The 18,952-nt window shown below is 44.4% G+C and overlaps 1 protein-coding gene across 1 annotated transcript in view; it reads right to left on the bottom strand.

The window, feature by feature from the left end:
* Positions 1-2,827: 2,827 nt before the first annotated feature.
* PSTPIP1 (proline-serine-threonine phosphatase interacting protein 1) overlaps positions 2,828-18,952 on the bottom strand; it is a 48,053-nt gene continuing 31,928 nt past the window's right edge. The window contains exons 6-15 of the mRNA XM_021543408.3: positions 17,506-17,568; positions 16,474-16,572; positions 14,762-14,807; positions 13,876-13,955; positions 11,448-11,546; positions 10,842-10,938; positions 8,057-8,141; positions 6,467-6,537; positions 5,174-5,271; positions 2,828-3,634 (exon numbers count right to left, since the gene is read on the bottom strand). Coding sequence (XP_021399083.1) covers positions 3,503-3,634; positions 5,174-5,271; positions 6,467-6,537; positions 8,057-8,141; positions 10,842-10,938; positions 11,448-11,546; positions 13,876-13,955; positions 14,762-14,807; positions 16,474-16,572; positions 17,506-17,568 — 870 coding nt within the window. The 3' untranslated portion in view covers positions 2,828-3,502. The remainder of the gene's footprint in view (positions 3,635-5,173; positions 5,272-6,466; positions 6,538-8,056; positions 8,142-10,841; positions 10,939-11,447; positions 11,547-13,875; positions 13,956-14,761; positions 14,808-16,473; positions 16,573-17,505; positions 17,569-18,952) is intronic.

The following is an 18,952-nucleotide window of genomic DNA, read 5'->3' as shown; positions in this document are numbered from 1 at the left end:
CTTTTTATACAGTGTTTGGACTGCTCTGATGCAGAGTGCCCCATGCTCTCCAACCTGCACAATGATCCTGCCAGGAGGTTCTGTGGAACCACAGAGTGTGAGTTACCACCAGTGCTGAGTTGGGTGTTCCTCAATGCCCACCCAGGCTCCTGTCAGACACCCACCACCTGGTGCTTGGCTGAAGTGCATCTCCTGTCGGCATCCATGTGCTTCCACTTCAACTGCATTCAGTAATCAGTGAGGTATGAGCAGCAACTGGGAGAAAATTACCTCTGGAGAGGAGGCTTAGACCACGAGTTCAGCTCTTGAGACAGGAAGGAAGCCAAGATAAGAGTTTCTCCTGTTTATGCCCATGATCTGTTACCATTTTGGCTGATGTGTGCTGGGGTTGTTCATACTACAGAGCTCAAGTCAGGGGTCCTCGGGGAGGTGGCAAAAACTTCAAGCCTTGATCAGTCACTGTGCTCCTGCTGTTGCTACACGCTCAGCTGGGAAGAGGTCCATTTCTTCCTTTTAGCTGCCTGGTTGTTGGAAATGCTGGAAGCTGGTTGGCTTTACGATCACTGAACTTGGCAGGAGGCCTGGCTGTGTTGGCTGTCCAAGAGCTGGGTCTGTTGGATCTCTGTTTCTAGTCTCATCCTACTTTGCTGTTACTACTGGCCTGTGGGCTCTTAATATGCAGAAGTCTGTTCTGTGCAGAGATGGACCTCGTCCTACACTTGCAGACATTTCCTAATTACATGTGGTTGTCATTGATTAAATGTTACTTCATACAGGTTTTCCTGTTCTCCTTAATTGGTAGTAAATGGTAAAAGAAAACAAAATACATGTTTTGACTTTAGTATAAGAATGCCACTGGAAAGGGCCCATTTCATCTTCCCACCTTAGCTGAAAATTGAATGATAACTTGTGTCAGTTTAATTGCCCAAATGTTATCAAACTGGAGAGGAAGTGTTAATAAGGGTGATGTTAATAAAGCAGTAACCTACAACTGACCTTCCTGCTTTTCCTACTGGTAGGGGTGGGTAGATGGATGACACCTGAAATGTGGGTGTTCTCAAAGGGTGTGGGTATTTCTAGATATCTCTGTTCTATTTGTGACAAGTGCTGCCACGCAGATAGGACAAACTGAAGAATTTGGCTGATAAGTAGTTCCAAGCCATATCTAGACAGTGTGAAGCAGAGGATTCATGAGAAAATATTGCTGCTGTTTTTCATTTCCTGAACAGTCTGGAGTTAGCATGTGGGACCCAAATGCTGTGACACTGGGGAGATTTTGAAATACCTATAGCCTCCTGCCATTTAACAGTGTTTACCTGACAGAAGATACTGGTAGACAGGAAATTGGTTTCCTGACTTAAACAGCAAAAATACAGAATGATTTGATGGGAGAGAAACAGCAGTCACCATTCCACCAGCTTTCTGTTGGTGATGTAGACCATGTGGTCCATGCAAGCAAAGATGATCTGTAATTGGGTTTCAGGGCAATCAAGACTAGGCCCTGCAGTGCTTTGTGTGAGATTGGGCCCCCAGAGAAGTGAGAAGTCCTGCAAAATCTGTGTCCCACGTCAGTAGAGAAGGTGCATTTCAGTAGTTTTGGTTTGTTGGGGTTTTTTTCTGTTTAATTAAGATAATATGCAAAATATTCATCTAAATTTATTATTTATTGGTTTATTACAGGCTTTTTTGTGGAAGATTGAGTGGTGAAGAAGTGAATACATTAAATCTCTTGTGCTTTTGGTTCCCTCTCCTGCTGTAGCTAACAAGGGATGCTGTGGTTGTTGGGCAGCCTCCACTCGTACTGTCCTGGTCAAGCTGGAGCCATTGTGCACCTTTGTGTCACTTGAGGTGTGTCACAGCAACCTCTCCAGCCTGGGCAGTGCTGCTGCTCCCACTCTGCTGCCTCCAGTGCCATCCCACCCCCGAGCCTGTGCTGCTGCCAGGGGCCCGGAGCCCTCCAGCCCTGCTGTGGATGTGCTGGGGTGATTGGGGAGTGTGGAAGGACAAGGGCCTGTGCCAAAGGAAAAGGGCCTGTGGCAACTTCTGCTCCATTCTTGAAGGAAGAATTTGAATAAGATACTGCAAGTGCCTCTGACCTTCACTGTGTTTCATTTAAGAAAAGACTGCATTGACTATTACACCTTTTTATTTTGTCCTAATTTCTCTTGTCTTTCTTTTGTGTGTCTGAGCCAACAGTTCCTCTCTCCTCCATGCCTTTTGGGTAGCAATAAGATGAATTTTCAGAGTATTGATTCAGTTTTAAGACGTGAAACCTTGGCAAACAGTCATTCTGGCCCCAGAAATAGTTTGCTCTGATTCAATTTTTTTTAACTATCTTGAAATACTGAAAAGGGAAGAATGGCAGAAACTATCCACCAATCACTTGCACAGTACACTAAGAGTTGGAAACATTCTTAAGTATTAAACTAGAAAGACTGATAGAGCTGAAATCTGTGAAATACAGTGAACCTGCACAGTGCAACATCTCTGAAGAGGTTTTGTTGAAGAATGAGCACATGAGAGGTGGCTGCAAAGAACAGGATGTCCCTGTGGCAGCAGTGGCAGAAGTGCAGAGGCTGCAGGCAGCAGATGAGCCAGAGCAGCCTGTGGGCAGGAGGAGAGGCTGAGGGGCTGGAAGGGAGAATGCCCTGCTGGCATTGCAGGGGAGGTAACTGGCAATACTCTGGGGCTCAGAGCAGAGGATTCAGGGCAATGCAGCATTGCTGGAGGCTTGGCTTAGCTGCTATTTGTGATTTTGGATTTTTGAACTTCATCATCCCAGAGAGGCGTTAGGGAAACCTTCCAGCCAAGGCAAAAGCAAGCCTGGAGCCCAGCATCTGTCCCAGAATCCAGTGCAAAGCAGAGCCCGTGGCTAGTGTGGATTTTACTGTGTTAGGAGATGGTTGTGATGGGGAGTGCCTCAGGTTTTCCTATGAGGGACATGTCCTGGTCCTTCAGGTGCTTCTCTCTGGGTGCATTCACTGCTTCATCCATGACTGATAAATTATCGTCTGTCAAAAATGCCAGCATGGCCTGTGCATGGGGAGAAAGGGATCTGTGGCACAGAACATGGCTGTCAGGACCATAAGGGTGGTTCCCAGGCTGGCTGGGGACAGTCTCCATCCTGCAGAAACTGCATTTGCTTCTGTGATCTTTTCCCTTTGCACAGTGAGATCTGGGCGGGATTTTCCTCCCAGAATCGCCAAACTTTGAAACACTGCTGGCAGCACAATGTGCTGAGGGTAGGACTGTGCCAAAACATGCAAGCCCTAATCTCTCAGAAGTAAAGATGGTTTTTTTTTCAGATAGTGTAGGCCTGGAGAGTAATGGGATGAGGCAGGAGCAAGGGAGAGAAAAGCATGGTCAGTTGGTTATTTCCTGAGTGGTAGTTGTAGAAAACATTATTATTGGGATGCTCTTGGTCAGCTGAAGCAGACCTTGTGTGCTGGTTGTTTTCAGTAACAGAATATTTGTAAAGTCTGAGGACTGGGGCTCCTTTTCATCAAAGCTTTTCAAGGTAAGAGCCTGGCACGAAGCCTCGCTGCCCGTTCCTTTCTGCTGTCCACCAGCCGTCCTCGTTTTCTGCGATGACGACCACGGTGTCTCCTTCACTGATGTCCAGTTCATCCACGTTCTGAAAGGAGACAGGGAAAGGAATGTGGCTTGTTGAGAGCACAGGAGGGCCTAAGAAGTATCTGGTGGGGCTTTGGGGCTTTTTTAAATCCTGCTCTTTATCAACATTCTGCCAGTGTCCTTCTGGTTCTGAAATACCAGACAGCGAGGGATTAAGCATTTTGGCTATTTCTTTAAGATGCTCTTTAAGATTTCCCCAGCCTCTGTGGTGTCTCCTCCTGCACAACCTAATGGTTTTATCACTGGGGACATGCAGAAAGGGTTAAACACCACTCTCCTACAGCAGCTCACCATGACCTGCATAGTCTGCAGGTGCTGCTAAATAAAACAGAGCACAGCTTAATTCCTAAGGGGGATAACAGTGCCTCTGCTAATCCATGCCTGAAATAGGTCTCTCAGTTCTTTTAGCAGGGACAGCAGTGACCAATGGGGGACAGTGACTCTTGGACAGCAGTGACTTTCATCCCCAGACAAATGCAGTAGTTGCAAATAAACTCTCCCTGAGCTCCCAGGCAGCCATCAGTGTTCACTGGTGCTGTTCCATTTTCCATAAGAAACCACTTTGCTGCCCACAGTGTAGTAAATAGAAAACAGCATAAGGGAGGCTTCCAGAGATGTTTGAGGTGTCAGCTAAAACTGAATTTAATGCACCTGAGTAGGTAAGAACAGACTCAAAAAGTGAGAGGCCTCAATGTACAATATACTAAAGGTAATAAGAGGCTCTTTTCTCAGCAGGGAATATCCCTGTGTGGCACAGTTTTAAGAGACTCCTGGAGTAATGAGGTGATCCAGTAGTCTCCTTAGGGGAGCTGCCATTAACAGTGAGGTGCTTTCAACTGTGCTTGCATTAAATTTCATGTAAATAACAAAAGAAAGTTTAAAATTAAGTAAAAATAAAACGCAACATCAAATAAAAGGTGTTGGAATACTGCTGTACCTAAAGGAAAGTGCTCCTTTTGAGCTTTTTTCTCTGTTTTCATAATTTATCTGGCACTTATCTATTTTGTTACTCTCACATTTCTTCAATGTTGGCTGTTGGTGGCAGTGCCTTGGTGTGAGGCTCTCTCTGCACTGAGACATGAGACTTCCTGGATGCTGTTTTTAAACTGACATGTAAAACAAGTGGGGTTGGAGTCCAGGTTCTGGAGTCCATCTGAATTAGCAAATATTTATAACCAGTCCATTTGCAACCCATTACTAAGGGTATTCTGTCTAGTTAGGACTGGAGGCAGGGAGAGCTCCATATCCCAGTTAAGGATGTAGTTGTTCTCTTTGAGTTGGCAGATGAACCACATCCACTGTGATTCTGCAGCTTGCAACATGGAAGTACAGGGAAAGAATGTCCTTTATGGGATTCTGTCCTCTCCAGCATGCAGAGCCAGTGTGCTAAACTGCAGCAGGACAGATTCTGTCCCTGGCTGTAAGATGACAGTAACATTTCCTTCACAGAATTTACACTTTGAGGATGTTTCAGTCAGCGTCACTTATTTTAAATGTGGCACTCTAAAGTGTTTATTTTGAAATAAACACTTTTTTTTACCTGTGCTGTGTAGTCATAAAGTACTCTGTAGTCCTGTGATGATGTGATCTCAGCTTTTTCATTGACAAAAATGGATGCATAGACTCCTTCTGTTCTCTCTGCAAGGGGGGGAAATCAGAAAGAAATACCCAGCACAGAAAGAGTTCAGTTGCTTATAGAAGTGTGGGATCATATGCAAGAGTTCACAAATACAAGGGTTTCTGTTCTCTCTCTGCCTGGAGATGCACACATACAGAAAAGCTGCTGTGAACTGTAGGTACATCTTGCACAAAAACAGTCCCCCATTGATGGGATGACAATACACCCACTGAACTTTGTGGGAGGTCAGAAACCAGCTTTAGCCTCAGGTTGGGAAAAAGGTTCCCCCTGGTAAAACACAATCCAAGTCATCCAAGGAGGGAAACACTGATTAAAATGGTTTAACAATGTTGCTACTGGGGGTATAAAATTCCAGTAGCTCCCCGGCTCACACAGGACTTTCCTTTTCCAATAGAGAAAAATGGAAAACATTGTGCCAATGGGTCACCAGACATTTTCCACTGGTTTATGTAGTTCTCACATAGTTATTTGTCATGGATATAACTTTTTTTGCAGATATTTTAATACAGCTTGTTGTAATTAGGGAAACATCTCATTCCTTCTCAGCATCTGTCTGGGGGCTTCCCCTGCTGAGCACCAGCAGCACAAGAGAGAGTCTGGGCTGTGCTTCTGGGTGCCCAAGCAGGCAGGTCTGACAGAGGCAGTTGATTTTAAAGCTGTTTGAAAACAACTTTTCTTTTGGTATGGACTACAGTTAAAATGCTTTTGTTTACTATCAAATCAATAAAAATGTCATAAATTGTTACCTTTTACATAGTGAAAATACTGTGTTTTAAATATCATTGATAAATTCCTAGTTATAAAGGATTACAAAGCAGCAGTGCAACTGTGAGGTGAGATGGGTATTTGTATTCATAAGCCATGTGCCTGGTGTGTTAAAAATTTTATGTATTCTGTGGGGCTTTTTAGTGGTAGTTATGCTACACAAGGAGAAAACTACTATCTGTGTCAGGCTGCTGCTCTGACTGTACAGCCCCCCCGGCCTAGACGGAGGTTTTGAAGACTCTATGGGTTATTTTGCACTTTAAACTGGGAAATCTGTTAATACACATCCAAGCAAAATTAATTTCCAGACTACTCTTGCCGGCCAACTTGTGAATATCTGCTGTACGTTTCTGCTCCTTGTCAAAGCCTGGTTTAGCAACACAATCTTAAACAAACACATCTGGTAAACTGATTTCCTGCGGAGCATACCCAGAGGAGGGGCTGAAGGAGTGGCAGTTTCTGTGTTGTTTTTGCTGCTCCCATGCAGTAGTCCAGAGAATCTGCAGAACCAAGAGAAGCCGAAACCAAAATGAGTGAACAAGATTGGATATGAGCATTCCTTCATCTCAGCTCTCTGACTCAGCCTTCCCTCCATCTGCTTCACAGAGTAGATGTCATCTCTTCCCATGGCCTTCTATTTTCTTTTATGCTGTAGATATATTTACCTTCCTTTAAAATGTATTTTAAAAATGCAGCAGACTATTGCAACATCAGGCTTCACTAAATTGTGCATGAAACACAGCAGAGAATATTTTTTGTAGAGCCGAAGGCTCATGGTGTGAAACTCCAATTAACATCACAAAGTTAAAATGATGAAAATTGTCAGTTGCTTTTAAGATACTAACATCTCTTTGTGTTTAAGGAAAACCCTGATACAATTTAAAATACAGAGCTTGTGTAACAAGCCTTTCTAAAAGCTGTGAGTTTAAGTGAATTTTTATTTTAATCTATCCCTAGTTATTTCCTATATCACAGCTGGGTACTGAAGACTAAGTAAAGTGAGAAAATGAGTTCGAATTCTCAAGCAGAGATAGAAATAGCATTGCATGCTTAAGGCATATTTAAAGGGTCTGATTTTTCAGCTAGAGAACATTCCATTTTTCTGGAAAATGGATATCCTATCTCAGGAGTTCCTGGAGGACTCAGGCTGAGTCTCTCCAGGTCCCTGCCCATGCTGCTCACAGTGGTGCTCTGAATGGCAGTGCAATTGTCTTATGTAACTGCACAGGATGCAGCACTGAATTCGTTATTAGAGAAGATCCAGTTTCCAGCTGAAAAACAAAGCATTGTGTACAACCCTGACCAGCTCCCTGGCAAGCCTGGACCACATTCCAGATGAGAGATCACTGCCTAATTCTTGTCTTTGCCATGTCATAGGGCTTGTTAAAATATAAATCTCTTCTGCTTTAACTGTAATGCCCTCCCCACTGTGAATTTGCCATTTAAGTATAAAATATTTAAACCAATAGAGCCACCACGTTCTTCTGCTGTTATAACTGCATCCATGTTCTAACATTTACCAGCACAAATCGATCAGAATAAGGAAAATTGCCTCCCTAATCATCACAGTTTTTCCACTATCCAGACAGAGCAGCTCTTTGATCCAGAAAGAGAGAGCAGCTTTTTGTTCTGCTCAGCTGAGTGGTGCTGAGCATGGAGGAATGGCCCCAAAGGAAAGCTCTTCCAGCCTCTGCTCCCAGCCGGATTCACCTTTACCCTCCCGGGAACAAACTGGTTTTGTTGCTAAGTGCCCTGACTCAGTAGGAAAGAGGAAACAAACGTCTGCTCCCCATTGCTGGCCAAGTTATTGTGCGATGAACTCATCCCCTGTCCCTCCTCCCACTGGGGCACGGCAAAATGACTCTCACTCCAGTTTCATACCGTCTTCTGACCAGTCACATTTACTGGTACCTAGTTGCCTCTTGCCACAGTGGAGGAAGCAATAACTTTCCGCGAGGTGCTTTGTCACCGGGCAGGGCTGCCGAGCTGGAGCAGCCCCGCCCGGGAAGCGCCGCTCACCTCTTGATCACGCCGCAGGACTGCGTGGGGCTGCTGCTGCGCCGGCGGGGCTCTCGGCTGTAGTAGCTCTCGTAGCCTATGGCATCTGCGGCAGGGCGATAAAAAACACATGTTCGAACAGGAAACGCTGTGAGAAAACGTTGTGACCTGGAGCAAACGGGGCAGCACCTGTCTGCCCTCACCTGGACCTGGCTGGAGCAGCTCGGCGGAGCCCGAGGCTTGGCAGAAGCCGTGGCAGTGGCTGTAAGCAGCCTGGTGGCAAGGCACCCCCGGCCCATGCCAGGAGCTGTGACCGCCCTGGTGAGGAAAGCTGTTCCTCCGTGGCTGTTTCTACTATTGAGGGGGCACTGTATGGCCACTGAGTGCCCTAAACCGTGGTCATGGCAGAATTTGTTGCAGCCCATTTTGTTTCTTCTTTCCTCAGTGTATCCACTCAGGAATTTTTTGTCAGAGCCGGGGAGATTTCTGAGTGATATTGCCTGAAGCAATAACGAGCAATTTCCTGGTGTTTGCTTGTGTGTTTCCCCACCTTTCCTATCTCCCCCGTCTGCCTCCTGAGAGCTTATTTGCTGTTTACCCAGAGATATCTGGATTTTCTTCTCGCAAACACATTTAGGTTGCAGTTCCGTTGCTCTCCCCTATGGTGTCGTTAAGGGTGAAATTCAAACCATTTCCAAGTGTAACTTTACAGATGGAACAGTTACAGATGGATTTATTTGCCATCCCGGAGCTCCCAGTGCAGTTCTCACAGCTGTGGCCGCACAGCCTTTCTGCCTGTTCAGTGTGAGCCAAGCACACATGAGTGAAGCCTGTGATAGGGTTTTATCTCTGCCCTGATACCAGCAAGGTAAGAAAGACAGGCTTGGGCTAAGGGTTATGTTGACATTCTCACACTGCGTCAGCCAAGCTACTAAGCAGAGCAGGCACACAGAGCTAGAGAGTGTGAAGAATCCCTACAAATAAGACTTATAGTAATTAGGGAGTTTTCTGACCAATTTAAGGGTCTCCTGTTGCCCTTCTGCATTGTCACCTTGGTGCAGTTTCCAGTCTAGAGGGCACTGTAAGACTGGGTAGGGAAGGAAGTGAGCAAGACCATCAAGGAGGTTTGGTCAGGATGAAGGTCTTCTGCCACACAATGCAAAATTACACGTGAGCTTCCTCCTGCATTTTGCAAATAATAGCACAGATCAACAGCTCACCATGCGCTACAGTGCAAACTCATTGCCCAGAGCTGTGGAAAAATGAGGATATTGCTTCCAGAACATGTAATCTTCTAGAAGGTGACAAAAATAAACAACAAAAAAGCAAGTCAGGTTTTTCTTTGCATTTCATAAAGTTCTCGAGGTTTTTTTCCACCTAGTTCTTATTAGAAATGACTCTGACATGGCCAAAAGATTTTTGTAGAAATTTCCTAGGTGAGTGGAGAATGACAAATCTCAAATTGGAAAAAAACCCCAAAAACCTAAACAAAACAAAACAAAAAACAAACAAACAAAAACCCAAAAAAACCAACCAAACAAACAAAAAAAACCCCCAAAAAACTAGCTGAGAATTACACATTTCTTAGTATACAGAAGTTGTTTCATACTGATGCAAGGCACAGTTCTCCTTTCTGCTACTGCAAATTTAATTTTCCTAGGTAAAGTCTCCTGTATCAGTGAATTTAAATCTTGTATGTGAAGAACAAACTATAGCAGCAAAATGGCGTCCAGTACACCAGCAGCAATATATTAGTTTTTAAAAATTCCCCAACTCCTAATTTTTAGCCACCACAAGAGTAATGGCAAAAAGGCTGAGTGAAAAGCAGGCCTCAGCTCAGTGCTGAATTAGTGGCAGCACCCAGCTCTGCTGGAGAAGGTCCTGGGGTGCAATTCCTGCCAGCCTTGAGCTCTGCAGTGAAATCAAAGGAGTGGAACTTGTTTTTGTAGGAGACAATTGATAATTGATAATTGATAATCACCCAGGGCTCAGGCCCTCACACTGCTGGGTTGTACCTGTACAACTCCCAGCATGGCAGGGTTTATGTAACTCTCTTTTGTTGCCTGTGGAAGCACTCGGGTGTGGTTTGTGTCTGGCCGTGTGACACATCAGGCAGCTCCTTTGCTAAGGAGTGCTTGGACAACTCCTACCCTGGAGCAGCAGGTTTTCATTTTCTATCTGCTCTTGCCTCGTGCTGGGTTGACCTCCATTTCAGACCAGGGGTTTTGAGTACTGAAGTCAAGGGAAAGGCAGCTTTGGCTTGAATGGGCAGAGTTCTGTGTGCTGGGACAAAGCCAATTTAATTCAGAATTTCTCCCAGAGTCTTGGTTTATGCAACTTCCTGAGAGCAGAAGATTTGTTATTCCCCACTGGGCATGTGGAACAGAATAGAAAACTGGATTTTCTCTCTGCTGCAAATGAAGAAGCAGCACCTCTGCCAAGGGGACACTGGGGTGCAGTTATGTGGTAGGGTGGCTCTGCCTTGTCACCACTGCAGGAAGCTGAAGTTGCCATTTCTGCAAGGCAATTTGCCACCTCCTTAGTGGTGTCAATTCAGCTGTACTGTGAAATGAGCCTGGCTGCAAAGCCAAAACAAGTTTTTCCTTCCTTGGAGGGTTATTTTTAAGCTGGATCATTCTGCTATCCCACTTAGAGCATCACTCAGGCAGCGATGGCAGCACAGTGTGGGGGAAGTGAGCACTGCAGGTGGGAACAAAAAGTTGGAGCAGAAATTCCTCCAGCTGGTTTCACTTCCTAAGGACGTGTACTGCACAAGCCATCTGACAAGATCAGTAGGAATAATTACCTGGAGGTTGTGTTCCTGTCATTTTTGTCTTAATGAAGTAGTCTATGTCTGACTCTACAACACAGTTCTCCAAGCTGACCCGAACCTCTTCATACATCTACAAAACAAAATCCAAGAGTTTAATTTAACTTTTAACCTTTCATGTTGAATTAACAAATAATGCTCTTGTAGTAATTGTCCCCTTAAGAAATACTTTTTACTTGGTACATGGCTGATCTTTAGCTTGCCCCCTGTACCAATATTCTTGTAAACACACCTCTTTGTGCTCTGGATAGTCTTTAAAGAGAGCAGGACAAAGACAGTCCAGAACTTTTCAATAAAGAAATTAATAACAGGAAACAGCAATTCAAAGTCAAATCTCTAGAGTATTCTTTATATCTTCCAGTTTTGAGACCATGACTGGATGCCTTTTTTGAAATTGTGTCAGAGCCCAAATATACTGGTAGCAGTATTTGGTAGCAGGAAGCGTTCTCCAGCACACCAAGGAGGAGACGTGTGAGTGCCACCAAGCCTACATGCAGAATGCATCTGGATTACATCTGGGAGAACAGGAGTGGGATATTCCCCTGGAGCCAGCCCAGCAGAGAAGGGCAGGCCAGGCTGTACCTCATCATCCTTCACACACTGCAGGGACAGCTGGTTGCAGTGCACCCACAGCGAGTTCCGCAGGATCGTGATGCGGTCGCACTCCTGCAGCTGGAAGACCTAAAGCCAAACAGGAAAGGTGATGTAGCCTTGTGGCTTTGCAGGCTGGGACAGGGCTGGGGATGCAAACCTATTCTGTCTGAGGGCACCATGGGTAAAGGATATTTTTTCAATTGGTGGAGAAACTACATCTACTATTTGTGCTCAAAAAATTGTTCTAATTGGTTGCACCAAATTAAAGTTATTTTTTAGAGACAAAAACAAAGCAGGGGAGAGGAATCCAGATCTGGATTTGACTGCTACCTCTGCTGTTGAGGATTTCAGAGGCAGGGTCCTGTCTGCCCATCACACTGAAATCTGGATGTTTAACAGATCAGTACTGGTATGAAAGGGCTGTATTTATGTTAGAGGCAGAGAAAAAACTATCCACCTCTGCCATCTAAAATGCCTCTCTAAACTTTTCTCTTTTAAAAGTACTTGAGGGTCTCTGGACTTGACTCTGCATATCAAAGGTTATTTTTGTGGTAAAGAGAAGGTATTTTTCTGTCTTCAGAGTTATTCTCTTCCTTCATCTGTCTGGCTTCCTCATGTTGCTGCACTGCTTACGAAGAACGAAGGGGGCAGAGAGAGAAGTGTGAACCAATTTGGGGGAAGAGGCAGATAAACTCTTTCTTTAAAAACTTATTAAAAAAAACCCAAATCACCCTGATCTCTACGTTGTACTGTTAAAAGTAGAACAACGTTTTGGTTTTCTATGAGGTGTGAAAATCTCAGATGCTTTCAACCATCTGTCTCCATCTCTGTTTGCTAGTAATTATGTCCAGAACACCAGAAATGTGTACAACATTCAGCAGAACACTCAGTTGGGTATGCATCCTGCCATCTAATAACTTACTGACTAAAGAAACCTAAAAGAAGGAATCTGTCAGGGAAGTAAGCTGCTGTGGGGACTGGTTTCTGAGGGTAAAAGCTTTAAAAGAGAACCTGCAAGTGGAGAATGAGCATTTCAAAGCTCATTCTGAACAGAAAGGCTGTGGCCATCAAGGCTGCTGAAACAGCACCAGAGCCAAGGGGGAATTTTCCAGGTCAATGGTGTCCTGTCAGGAAATGCAGTCAATGCAAGAGGGAAGTGTAGTGACTCTGGGCTTCAAGCCCCTGTCAGCACCCAGACAAGCACAGCTGGGTGTTGTGTTTGACACATCCCTCGTGCTGCTGAAGTCCCATGCCAGTGTGGCACAGCCCCTGTGACAAAGGCCACCCCAGAGCTGCCACTTGCCAGCCAGCATTTTCAGGCTGTGGTTGTCCAGCACTCAGTTACAGACCCAAGCAACCCCAGCCCTTCCAGATTTCCCACTCTGCAGCCACAAGTGTAGGATTCTAAGCTGCTTTTTGTACTAATTGCTAGTTAAAAACAACAACAACAAAAACAAACAAACAAACAAAAATAAACACCAAAAAAACCAAAGAGTATCAGTTCTTCTCTCTACAAGCACTTTTAAAAGAAGGCATTAAGGATGTCCTTGCTTTATGAATGGCTGTTTGGATTAAGCAGTGGGCAGGTCACAAGCTCTGTGAGCTGGCCAGGATTTAGCTGTATGAGACAAAAAAGAGTGTGAGGTTGTGGATGCTTCGCTGGTTTGTTGGCTTTTTAAGAAGGGAGAAAATATGCCTCTTTGGAAGACTAAGGCTTAGCATAATATCTGTGGAAATGTCTTTGCCAGTTGTGAGGCTTTTCAGTCCTCTCAGAGAGGGAATATTTAAGATGAAGCAGAGAACTGGAGATGTATGCTCCTGGCATTTTATTTTATGTGGAAATAAAGTCTGCAACAAGTAAATATAGCAAAATCTGACTTTAGCAGATGGGCAAATGTACTTGAAGGATTACTGTGATCAAATGAGTGGCTGATTTGGATGCCAACCAGTTCCTCTAAATTGTTGTGCAAAACTTAATAGCCAAGTGCAAATCTCCTTGTCCATCCTCAGTAAAATGGAGACAGAGACTTCTCTACCACTGCCTTTCAACTGAAAGATTATTTCATGGCAAAAGACAAATATTCTTGCAGGTAAATTTAAAGTGCTATGAAACATGAAGAGTGACTGGGGTATGTAGCAGCTCATATATTGCTCCACCTTTCTCACTTCTGCACTTATTCCACTCCTTTATTTTTACATAGCTATGCTGACCAAGCAAGGAGAATGTCAGTGATACAGGAGCAGCTATGTCTAAATAAGCCCTAGTTTCTGCAGTAATTTTGCAAAGACATCTGTTGAGATTACACATAAAGCAAACAGCAAAACTCTTGGGATGACATTTCAGGCCTTAGACTGAAATCTTCCAATGGGATAAAATAAAGAGTGTGCAAACATCGCTGTGAAAATCAAGGTTTACCTCACAGGTTTTGATATGTTCCTGTTCCCACTCTGTCCTGACCTTATCCAGCTGCTCGATGTTCTGTTTGTAAACATTCTCTGTAAACACAGACACAGAACAGAAACCCAACAGTCAGGGAAAAAGTGATACAGCCTTTCTCACTTTCCTCCTATTGGGCCTTTCCTGTGATTCCTGCATTTCAGGCCTGTGCTTTGCTTCAGTATCACAAGAATATGTGAACTTGGAACTGGTGGGGCACAATAATTACTGGGTTCTTTTCTTTGTAGCTATGTACTAGAGTAAGGATTCTCTGTATGGCTTGCAGATCAGTTATAAACTTTACAGTAGGGGTAACACAATTCAGAGATGAAGAGCCTGGACCATGCTTGGGCACTGAGTATCCTTAGGCTCTTTTCATTCCAAGCCAGCCAGGTGAGCCATGTGATTTAGTGTAAGCTATTCCATGGGAGGCACAAGCTTGAGCTCCTGAGCCAGCTCAGCTGTGTGCTGGCCTGTCCTGGGCATACACACATTTGTAGCTGCAGATCACTACTGTGCTCATGCCATGGGCATGGGGAATGAGATTTGGGCTGCCTCAGGGCAATTTGAGTGTCTAGTGTGCTTTCAAACTTGCTTCAAGAAGAGCTTTTCTTTCCTGGGTGATGTCCCTAAAGGAAGTCTTCTATGAATTCTTTAATGCAAGCAGGACACTGGCATTTCCACAGTGGGGAGTGAATGCCAATGATTGTCAGGCTGCTGCTCTTCAGAGGCTTCTTCATTCAGATTTGGGTAGGTGACTCTGGGAACTCTGACAGCCTGGGTGATTTGGATGTGTTCTATCAAAATCCTGTGCTGGTAGGTCTTTGCTGAGAAGATTAATAGTTCAAACAGCAAACAGCATCACCTGCTTCATTTGCTGCATCTCTGCATTGCTTGGCTTTGTTCTGGCTCTGAAAAAGGAAAAGAAACACCCCAAATTAACTTCTGACATATTTTTGCTTCTGCCCCAGTTTTTTGTGCTGCTTGCTCTCTCTTCCCCTCTAGGGGAAAGGTTCTAATTGGCAAGCACTTCCTGGCTGTCCCCCCTTTGTGCAGAGTTCTGCTGAATGTGTGCTATGGAGAAGGGACCAGAATTTCCCAGGTGCAGCCATAGGTGCAATGACTTCAAGGGAAAGCTTTCCATGCAGACATCCCTGCCAGAGGAGCTCAGAGCCAGCATGATCCAGCCTGAAGCTGTGCCTGCTGGCTGAGCTGTTTTTTCTCAGTTGTTTGATGTGCTTTTCTAATAGATATTTATAAGCAGAAATAAATGGCAGTTAAAATTCTTCATCTTTCAAGCTCCTCATGTAATACTCAGATGAAAAGCACACAGCTTTTAAAATACTTTGGAAATGGCAGATTATTTTCCATAACAATTCAGAAGCCTAAAAGCAAAATTCACTCTAAGTAGAAGTTCTCTGTTTTAAAAATCTGCAGCTTTTAGCAAATGAGAAACAGCCACTACTGACAGGTCTGTACTTGCAGGTCCTTCTGCACAGATGGGGGTGACAGCACAGTCATGCACTGCTCTAGACATCAGTGTAATACATTCTTCCACCCTGCCCTTGAAGACAAGGCTCAGGTAGGGGTTCTTAGCATCATATTCCTCATTACAGCTTGCTGGGAAAGGTGTAGTAAGCTGGGAACAGGAGTTTCATTCTTATTTGCTTCCTGGCCCAAACCGTTTCCAAATGCTGAGCAGAATTAAACAGCCTGTGAGCTGCTTCTGTGCATTCCCAACGTGCTGGCATGTTAGGGGAAGAAATGGCAATGGAGCACCCTGGGATCCTTCTGCATGGAAGGAGCTGGGTCAGGTTTAGCTGCCATTGAAGCTGTGAAATGCTCTGGTGTCATTTTGGCAGGGCCAGGATTCCATCCCCTCTTTGCAGCTAAGCTGCAGGGGTTTGCTTATCAAAGATTAGGGAATGCTGAAAATAAAATGTAAAGTTCTGATGCTGTTTTTAGTCTCCACACCACCACCCCTCCGCTCCTTGAGATGATTTTTGATCCTTTTTGCTTACACTGCACTGATTTTTATCGAGCCAAAGGGAGTTCATTTATTTTGTTTTCTCCATCTGTTTCACTGTAAAATGTTCCCATTAAAAGTTAGTGAATTGTCAGCTGCAAGTATCAAGACGATGCAATGAAGGACTGCAGTGCCTTAATTTCCAACGATTTATTTTTGAGTCTGTAAATTTAGTTGAAATTAAACTCACCATGAGGAGAAAAACGTTGAGGAAAAATACGCATTTTAATGTAAGATGCTACGCCTACTAAGTGTAAGAGACCAAAAGGCAAAACTAACTGCATGACATATTTTTGACTTGTTTCTTTTTTGTAATGAGTAATTTCAGCGAAAAATCTCATTCAGTTTCCTTTCAGGATTCATAGAGCAATTGGATCACAGCCTGGGATAAATTAATTCAATTACTTAGTCCCTTCCCAGAGGATTCTTTGGGGTTAATTCCAAGGCAAAGCCCCTGGCGTCCTGTAGAATGGATTGGTTATTGCATTCCCTTGGACCTGGAGAAGGTAAAGCCCCATTTTCCCCCAGAACAGCACTGGCATCCCAGGTACCTTTTCTGTTTGCTTCGGGTTGCCTGCAGCGCTGGTGCGTTCAAAGGACTGCTCGGCCTCGTCCGCCTCCCTGCACTTCTGCTCGTAGCTCTTCTTGGACTGGGTGCAAATGAGATCAAACGTGAGGGTCTGCCTGGGCAGCAAGGCTGGCTTCCCCCACAGGCATGTTCCAGCCACTTCCTCCTTTGTAGTCTGGGGCAGCAAATCAGCAAAGAGAAAAAAATCCCAAACAGAAAAAATCCCAAACAGAAAAAAATCCCAAAGGCACCGTAGGGAGGCAGGAAAATAGAACTGAAACATTGGAATGGGGGCTGACAGCACAAATCCTTTTCCTGCAGCCCTGAAATTGTTTGCATTGTATAACTGCAACTCCCTGCAGGGGTCAAGAACGCACAGGCTGCTCTACCACCACTGGTGCACCAGGCATCTGCCCAGGAGTTATGAAGAGATGAATTTGTGAGCCAGCACCCCACTGTCAACAGTCTTGGTGTAGTTCTCAGAAGCAAGAAAAATCTTTATTTGCACCAAATCATCTCTCTATCTTAGAGATGCACTTAGAACCACCACATTAAAAAAAAAAAAATCATTAGTACACTTCCAGCTGTAGCACTGACAGGTCTGCAACTACTTTCCTTTAGAGGCAGTTGCCCATTGGAAACCAAACCCAGCTGCCTATAGTTTCTGTACCTGCAAGCTTTGCAGATGGAAAGGATTCCTCCTGCCTTAAAGATTTCACTGTTCTTAAAATTGTACTTACACACACTGAAAAATTACATTTACTCCTCTAAGTACCCTTGCCAAGAGAGAATGAAATCCTATTTGACCTGGGGCACCATTCATCCTGTATTAACCTTCTGGAGACTTTTCAGGGAAGATCAGCTTTCTCCTCACAGCAGGAATGACATCTTCCCTCCCTCACACAGTCTTGCACACTCACACAGCTTTGACCTTTCTTTAAATAGAGGTACATGTGATACAGATTTTACTGGAGCCAGTTTGCATCAGGAAACCTGCCCAAGCCCTCCCACTTACCTCCATTGTTTTCTTATAATGGGACAGTTTGCTCTTCTGCATCCGCTCCATGGCAGACTCGTACTGTCAGAAACACACACAAGTCAGCATTTCTTGCTTTGAACTTCCCCCGCTTTCCAGCAGCAGGATTAGGAAAACCATAATCAGGGCCTTTCTATGAGCCACCTCCCTGTGGGCAAAATTACTTCAATCTGCTTTTACAAATGACAAGTTTCTAAGTGAAACAGAGAGCATCAAAGTGCCAGGTAAAAAAAGTAATCCCAGATAATTCTGCTTCAGTGGTTTCCATTAATAGCAGAGAGGACATAGATCTTAATTTTCTTCCTTGCTTTTTTTTTGTTGTTGTTTTTGTTTTGTTTTGTTTTGTTTGGTTGGTTTTGGTTTTGGTTTTGGTTTTGGTTTTGGTTGGTTTTCTTAAAGAGATGAAATACTGCAGCACCCAGTCAACAGTGGGCTCTGCCAGCAGGGTTCCTTTGCTACTGCCAGAGCTTGATCCCACATCTCTGCAGACCAAACCAATGCCTCACCCACATGAGCACAGGTAGTTGTCCATTTTCAACCCAAACAGTTCCTGTCTCTTTTATATTCCACTGCTTCTGGCAACTTTATGCTCAGTGTGATTTGATTTCCATGCTGGAGCTGTCCGGGCAGTGTTGGAAGGACAGTGCTGGATTCTCTTCCATGGTTTTAGTTCTGAGATGCCCAGCTTTATGTGACAATGAGATATGCTCTCACTGGCTTTCTTCAGGGGGACTTTTGATCTTTTAATCTTTACGTTCTGCTCAAGCAAAACTCTCTCCAGGGCCACCCAGATGCTTGTTTCACATTGGGCAGTCCTGAGACAGCTACAGTGCAACACAAATCGCAGCATTCTGGGAGGTTACCAAAACTGCTGACACCATCCAGCCACATGCTGGACAGAGAAAAAAGCTTATCTAGGACTCCAAAGCAGTTTTTCCTTTTTTTTTCCCCAGGCCCCTCTAACTATTCCCAGTCCAGTTACAGGCTTACAGTTCTCAGCAGGAGGGAGCCTCTCTGCACATCCCAGTGCAAAGGGAATGGGGGACAAACACTGATGAACCTGGTGCCCACTGCCTCATTTGCTTCATCAGATCACTGTCGGCCTCAAATCTCAGTAGCAGCACTGGTTTCACCCACTTTCGTATTCAGAATTCTTTGCTATTCCAAGTTCCTGTGTGTCAGGGGCTTGTAGACACACAGTTTTTATGGCACTGGGTACTGGTTATATGCATTTTCAATTATACAGCATCAGCTAGATGTTACTTATTCCATGTATTTGGAATTCAGCATATATTGCTGTTGCATTCAGCATGACATTAATTTGCTTTCATGTTTTTAAACATTTGTGTTACTCCTTTATTTGGTGTTGGAGATTGTGCAGGGTCATAGCAAAGAAAACCATTAACAAGGGTATAAAAAAGATAAA

The sequence above is a fragment of the Lonchura striata genome, chromosome 11, assembly GCF_046129695.1.
Source record: "Lonchura striata isolate bLonStr1 chromosome 11, bLonStr1.mat, whole genome shotgun sequence".
In the NCBI taxonomy this organism is placed as follows: Eukaryota; Metazoa; Chordata; class Aves; order Passeriformes; family Estrildidae; genus Lonchura; species Lonchura striata.
This window is presented reverse-complemented; position numbering and strand designations above follow the sequence as displayed.